This window comes from Engraulis encrasicolus, chromosome 14 (assembly GCF_034702125.1).
Source record: "Engraulis encrasicolus isolate BLACKSEA-1 chromosome 14, IST_EnEncr_1.0, whole genome shotgun sequence".
NCBI classification, from domain to species: Eukaryota; Metazoa; Chordata; class Actinopteri; order Clupeiformes; family Engraulidae; genus Engraulis; species Engraulis encrasicolus.
The window spans coordinates 47,721,166-47,728,627 of record NC_085870.1 but is presented as its reverse complement, the minus strand read 5'-3'; the positions used below and the strand labels follow the sequence as shown (position 1 = coordinate 47,728,627).

Here is a 7,462-nt window from a genome sequence, read left to right as displayed (position 1 = left end):
TAGATTGAAATCCGAATCGGTCGGGTCCCAAAGTGTCTGATTTCACATGAAATGACCCTAAGGAGAGCTGGATGTATTGAAATCAGTTGAAAAACCTTTTGTATCAATTTTTTTTTGGGTTTGGTGAATTTTGGCCATAGATGTATGCCTACTCGACTACTGTTTGTATGTGGGCGTGTGGGCGTGCACGTATCTTGAGCTTCGTTCAGGTCATGACGTGATGCAGCTAACATTTTGATAAACTAAAATATTATTCAGCACCACTACACGGTATTCTACATCACCACACGGTATGGGAAAAGTAAATAATGCATTATGCCAATGATATTTCCAAGTTAACACAACAATGCCTCGGCCATTCAGCCGGCAGCAATAACTTTTACAGACACACATTGAAATATTTGCCACTACACTCATGCTCGGATGACAGTAGACTTTCCTCAAAAAATAAAATGTGCCTAGTCTAGCCTTCGCTCTTCTGATCTTTACTGGTCTTCTCATACTGCTTGAACACAACAGGAGTGATGCGCTCCGAAGCAAACAGAAATGGATAAAAAGAAAAAAAAAATCACTCTTCGTACACCCACCGCCCCGCCGTCCCAGTCTCCCTGTGGTCCATAGTACTCCTCTTCCATGTCCCACCACCGAACTATTTACGCCAAATAATGTTTGGCCAAATATTGTGTTACTGTTTTTCTAAACAAACACGGTACGTTTCCACTTTTTCGAAAAGATCTTTGTCGCACACATTCTACGTCATCGACAACCAATCTCAGGTTTGTTATAGTCCGCCATCTAGTGGGGTGGAAGGAACACTCGGTCGGACAGCGCAAAGTGTGATCGTTTTCTGCCAGTGTGTGCGCGCTTGTGTGTGTGTGTGTGTGCGTGCGTGCGTGCAGAAAAAAAAGAAATGGGCTGCAGGATGACCGTCTGCGGGTAAAAAAAAGGGTTTTATGACGATTTATGGCCATAGAAATCAACAGAATTTCATTGCAATTGGGCGGGATTTAGTGCTTCCAGGTGGGTTTTGAGCATTTTTGGCCGGGAAAGCATCAGTCTCACCTCATCCCCCTCTTGACTACAGTAGGCCTACACCTTGTTTTTTCAAAGTCTTCCTGCATAGTTAAAACTAATGGCTAACTAGTCTCACTCCTACTTCTAATGTGGACATACCGGGCTTCAGCGTAGTTAGACTGGACAGAGACAATGCACTCTCAGGGGAAAAGAAAGGAGGTGGACTGATCATGTACCTGTAGGCCTACATCAATAAGTTTTGTCATCCCGGACATGTAACGGTGAAGGAAACGGTGTGTAGTAAAGATGTGGAGCTACTGGCCGTCAGTTTACGTCCTTACTACACTCCACACTGTATAATAATCTGTGTCTATGTCCCTCCGACAGCGGTGTAGTCTACTTTTTTGAAGAGGGTATACTGTATATTCGATCATTTTTTGAAGTGGGTTTACTCTATATATTTATGCTATGGATCAATCCATTTGAAGTGGGTAAAAGTAATAAAATTTAGAAGTGGGTATACTCCGTAGGCCTATACCTGCGTTCAACGTAGACTACACCACTGCCCTCCGAGAGCGGTGCCGGACACTGCCTGTGACGTCATTCACGCAACTGTTGTGAGGCTACAAACGCAGCATACAGAAGTGGAGCCAAGATGGCGTCAGTGGAGGAAGGCGTGTTCGTTTGAGCTCGTCAAGGGAAGTGGTTATAACAACTTTATAACAACTAATATTGATGCAAGCCATTTTTTTTATTTCGTGTTAGACTACGATTTTTCCAATAACTGAACTTTATGGGAAAGAAATTGAAGAGTAAAAAGGTAAAGACGAAGATACCGAAGATGGCAGCGGACAATGCTATCCATGCTGGTGAGCAAGACGACATGATATTCTTTGACGACTCCGATTCAAAAATAACCGAAGACATTGCACTAATTCCCTTGCCGGATACCCCAATGAAGCCGGTGTCCAAAAAATCTAAAAGAGAAGAATCACACAGTGTTAACGAGGACATTTTAGCTGCGATAAGCAAATTGTCCCTCAAGCATGATGCTACCTTCCAGAAGGTGTCAGTGATTGAAAAAACAACTCAGGCTACTTCAAAAGAACTGGACAAATTATCCACTACAGTGAAGCAACTCGTTGCCGAGGTTGGTGAAAACAAAAAGGAGCTTTCCCGTCTGCAGAATGAAGTGCACATGCTGCAAAAAGACAACACCGCTTTGAAAAAAGCTTTGATCGAAACGCAACGCTACGGCTGGAGATCCTTTCTGAAACTCCATGGTTTGAAAGAACAAGCTGGAGAAGATGTCAGACGGAGAGTCATCGAGGTTCTACAGCAAGCGGCAACCTTTCTTCCTGCTGACGACCTCAACGCGGGTGTGGATGTGGTACACCGCCTCGGGCCGCCACCAACGGATGCGAAATGCCGCTCAATTATCATCCGCTTCTCATTCAGAAGGGTGAGAGACGCGATCTGGCAAGCGTCGAAGAAGTGCAAGTTTCTTCAGAATAACGAACTGTCAATCACGGAGCCTGTCCCACCAGAAGATAGAGCGGCACGAGAGAAGTTGTGGCCTTTAGTCCAGAAGGCAAGAAGTCAAGGCAAGAAGGCGTCTTTCAAAGACTCTCATGCTCTCATCGACGGTAAAAAATATGACTATACAGAGGTCACTGTGGATTGAATGGCTTAGGCCAATCCATTTCTAGCTATCCAAAATAACTGTAAACATGCCAATTCTTCCTTTGCTTTTATTTATCTTCAGAGATGATAGACTCTCAATTTACTCCTGCCTTTTTAAGTTGTATGGTAGGTTAGACCTACTCTAATTTATATTTCCCAGTAGACCTAGGCCTATTAGTAACATCTGGGGCATTTTTTCTCTCTTTTGCAGATATTAGCCCATACCAAAAAATACAAAATTCCTTTGTTTTTCAATAAGCAAACACAAAATAAGCAATCAGTCCGATTTCAATAGGGCCTAAGTTTAATAGGCTATCTGATGATGCTTATTGTGCATCAGAATATGTTAAAGTTGTTATCCACCTCCTTTTGTAGGTGAGTTTTTGTGCAAGTTCTTGCATATCAGTGTTTATTAAGTTTGTTTTCATGGTTGAATCTTTGTGTTGTGTGTCTTTAAATGTTAGAGGAATACGAGAAAATGTGAAAAGAAAGGCTTTATTTTTATTTTGCAAGAGAAGTGAAGCAGATTTTGTTTTGTTACAAGAAACACACTCACTTGAAGAAGATGGTAAATTTTGGAAATTACAATGGGGGAACAAGACTTACTATTCTCATGGTAGCAGCCACTCTGCAGGTGTTGCTATACTCATACACAGATTTAAAGGAGAGGTTTTGGAAATGATGCATTCCTTAGAAGGTAGATGGGTCTTAATTGTTGCCAAATACGACAAGAAAACCTTTATTATCGGTAATATCTATGGATATAATTCTAGTCAACTTAACAAAATTCTTTTTGCTGAGATCTCCAGTAAAATTAAATCACTCAATGACAAATATAAAGACTCAATAATAATTCTGGGTGGAGATTACAATGAATGTATGGACAGTTCAATTGATAGATTTCCTCCCAAGTTGAATCAAAGTTCCTATTTAAATAACTTAATATTGTCCTTAACTTCTGATCTATCTTTAACTGATACTTGGCGTTTCTTTAACCCAGATTTAGTTGATTTCACTTGGTCCAACAATACTATGACATTGAAATCAAGAATTGATTTTTTTTAGTCTCACAGTCTGCTTTGTCTTTAGTTATAGATACCACCCACTCTGCTGCACCTTTAACAGATCACAAACTCATAACTCTCAAGATTGGTGACCTACATTCTAAACCAGCAATAAGAGGATACTGGAAATTTAATAATTCCTTATTATCTGATGAGGAATTCAATGACTCTATTAAAACACTCATCAAAGAGCTATTTGCTGATTGTAATGATGGATACAAACAAAAATGGGAATTTTTTAAATACAAAACTAGACTCATTGCCTCAAAACGATGTAAACTAATTAAGGCCAGTAGGAATCAGTTAGAAACTGAATTATTGCAACGCTTAAATTTATTATCCAAAGAAGATAATACAGAAGAAGAAAAGTTAGAAATAAAAAAAATCAGTCTGCAACTGGATGATCTTTATTTGAATCTAGCAAGAGGTGCCTTTGTGCGGTCTAGAGCCAAGTGGCTGGAAGAGGGAGAGAAAAACTCTACTTACTTTTTTGCTTTGGAGAAAAGGAATGGTCAAAGGAAAATGCTAAACTGTCTTAACATTAATGGTAAAATCTGTAATGATGCCACTAAAATTTCAAACCATGTTTATAATTTCTATAAAGAATTATACACTTCCAATTTTAATGGCTGTACAGCAGAGGTGTTCATCAAAAAAATTGAGAGATACATTCCAACCATAGATGACTCTTATATGTCATTCTGTGACTCTGACATAACGAAAACAGAGATAAGGAAAGCACTCTTTTCTATGAAGAAAGGTAAAGCCCCTGGTATAGATGGTTTATCTATAGAATTCTATGTTCATTTTTGGGAATACATTGAGAACCCATTATTCTATATGTTCACAGAATGTATTGAACAAAAACATATGACGTCAACTATGAAGCAAGGAGTTATTTCTCTAATTCCTAAACCAGGGAAAGATGTGCATTCCATTGAAAATTGGCGCCCGATATCTCTGTTAACAATCGACTATAAAATTTTAGCACTGGTCTTTGCAAAAAGGTTCAAAACTGGCCTTGATGGTATCATATCAGAGACACAATCTGGATTTATGAAAAACCGCCACATTACAAACAATATAAGATTGGTACTTGATCTTTTAGATTACTCAGATGAGGTACATTCTGAAGCTCTCATGCTACTGCTAGACTTTTACAAGGCCTTTGACTCCATTGAGCATCAGTTTATTTTTCAATCTCTCAAGCTATTTGGATTTGGTCAACCCTTTATTAATATTATACAGACGCTTTATTATGACATAAACAGCTCTGCAATAGTTAACCACAGCACTACTCATAGATTTAATGTTGAGCGTGGAATAAGGCAAGGATGTCCTCTTTCCCCATTTTTATTTCTGCTAGTGACAGAGCTTCTTGCTTTAAGTATACTTAATGATTCTGATTTAAAGGGCCTAACCATTTTTGAAAGGGAAATTAAAATATCACAATTGGCAGATGACACAATTTTGTTTTTGCAAGATAAATTACAACTTCCTCATGCGCTGGCTCTTGTGGAACAGTTTTCTGATGCTTCAGGCCTGAAGTTGAATGTTTCAAAATGTGAAATATTACCCCTACAGGTCTGCAATGATACAGTATTGTATAACATCCCAGTAAAACAAACAGTTAAATATTTAGGTATACAAATAACTAAGGATACCAAGATAAGAGAGGATTTAAATTTTGCAGGGAAAATAATAAAAGCCAAGAACATATTTAATTCCTGGTTACAACGTGATCTTAGTATATATGGTAGAGTGTTGCTTTCTAAAGCAGATGGTCTTTCTCATTTTGTTTATCCCTCTCTTTCCTTATTTCTGAAAGACAAAACAATAAAACAGATCAACAAATTATTTCTGGATTTCATTTGGAGAAATAAAACTCATAAGTTAAAGAAGGAAGTGTTGGCAGATTGTAAAGCTAATGGAGGTCTAGATGTTTTGGACTTCTCCAACACAATTAGCTCCTTCAGGACTGGATGGATTCGGAGATGCCTTTTACAACCCAACTCACTCTGGTTCTTTATCCCTAATCACATATTCAATAAATTAGGTGGTCTTTCTTTTATTCTTAAGTGCAACTTTTCCCCTTCTAAGCTACCTCTTAAACTTTCTAATTTCCATAAGCAATGCCTACTTGCTTGGAGAATGTGCTTTGTCCATAACTTCTCCCCCCATAAAGTATTTATATGGAACAACTCTGATATCACTGTAAGAAGCAAAACCTTATTTTACCCTAATTGGTTTGAACATGGCATTTATGATATTTTCTCTCTATTTGATGATTCAGGTACTTTCTTGACGTATGAACAGTTTTCTGTCACGCTTTCTTTTTCCTATACCCTTTCGTCAATTTCAAACAGTTATAAAGGCAATCCCTCAAGGGTTAGCGCTTCTAATTAGAAGTCACCTATCATATAATTTACCCAATTGGGCGCCGGGCGCCTCAGAAATCATATTAAACGGCATTAACATAACTGATAAAAAATGTGACAACAAACATATACGTAAATCGCTTCAACAAAGGGACAGAATCACTCCTAGAGGGAATTCTTTTGGAATCCTTTAGTTCAAGACATCATTTGGAAGAAGGCTTGGTTACTACCTCACAAATATTGCATTACGAATAAAATAAAGGAAACTCATTTCAAAATTCTCCATAAGATTTACCCCACAAATGTATTTATTTCCAAATACACAGACTTAAGTTCAAATTGCTCTTTTTGTAATAATGTTGATGAAACCCTTGTACATTTATTTTTTGACTGTAACATAGTGAAACGCTTTCTTGCAGACCTTAGTTTTTATCTTTTTTCACAGCAAGACCTTTATGTTTTCAGTCTTAAAGACATTTTCTTTTACTATGAAAACTCAAATGACCCTTCTTTTGAATTTTTAGTGAATTTCTTCCTTTTACATGCCAAGTTTTTTATTCATAAACAAAAGTGGAAAAAAATGCAACCCTTCTTTATAGTTTTCATTTTAGAAATGTCTTCTCTTCTCAACTCTCTGAAGCTTGTCAACAATAAGAAAAATTACAGACTTTTGAATATTCTTTAATTTATTCCTCTTGTTTGTTTATTGTCTATTTTATTATTTTTTTGTTTCTAATTAGACTTGTGTAATGTAACCTAATCCAAATTGTTCATATTTACTATGTTTACTTGACCTTGTGTGCCTTATTGTTATGTCATGTCTTTGTCATCCTCTTTATTGCAATAAAAAAAAAATAAGAAAAAAAAAAAAAACGCAGCATACAGAGGCTTTCTTCGCCATCACGGGGGATTTTAACCACGTCACCCTTAACTCCACCCTCACCAACTTTCATCAGTTTGTTGATTGTGCAACAAGAAAAAATAAAACCATTGACCTCCTGTATGCAAACGTGAAGGATGCTGCATATAGTGCCCCCATTCCTCCACTGGGTTTCTCTGACCACAATTTGATCCATCTACAGCCTCTGTACATCCCAAAAGTACAAAGGCTCCCAGTTAGCACACACACTTTCAGAGAATGGTCACCAGAAACTGAGGAGGCACTAAGGCACTAAGGGACTGCTTCGAAACCACTGACTGGAGTCTACTGCAGGGCAGTGATGACCTGGAGGAGGCCACAGCATGTAGGCCTACTGACTACATAGACTTCTGCATGGACATTGTTGTACCAACAAAGACTATTCGCTGCTACCCCAACAACAA

The 7,462-nt window shown here is 38.0% G+C and overlaps 1 protein-coding gene across 1 annotated transcript in view; it reads right to left on the bottom strand.

The window, feature by feature from the left end:
* The window catches only part of nelfcd (negative elongation factor complex member C/D), a 5,434-nt gene extending 4,799 nt beyond the window's left edge, over positions 1-635 (bottom strand). Inside the window, exon 1 of the mRNA XM_063216694.1 lies at positions 582-635. Coding sequence (XP_063072764.1) covers positions 582-635 — 54 coding nt within the window. The remainder of the gene's footprint in view (positions 1-581) is intronic.
* Between the last annotated feature and the right edge of the window lie 6,827 nt (positions 636-7,462).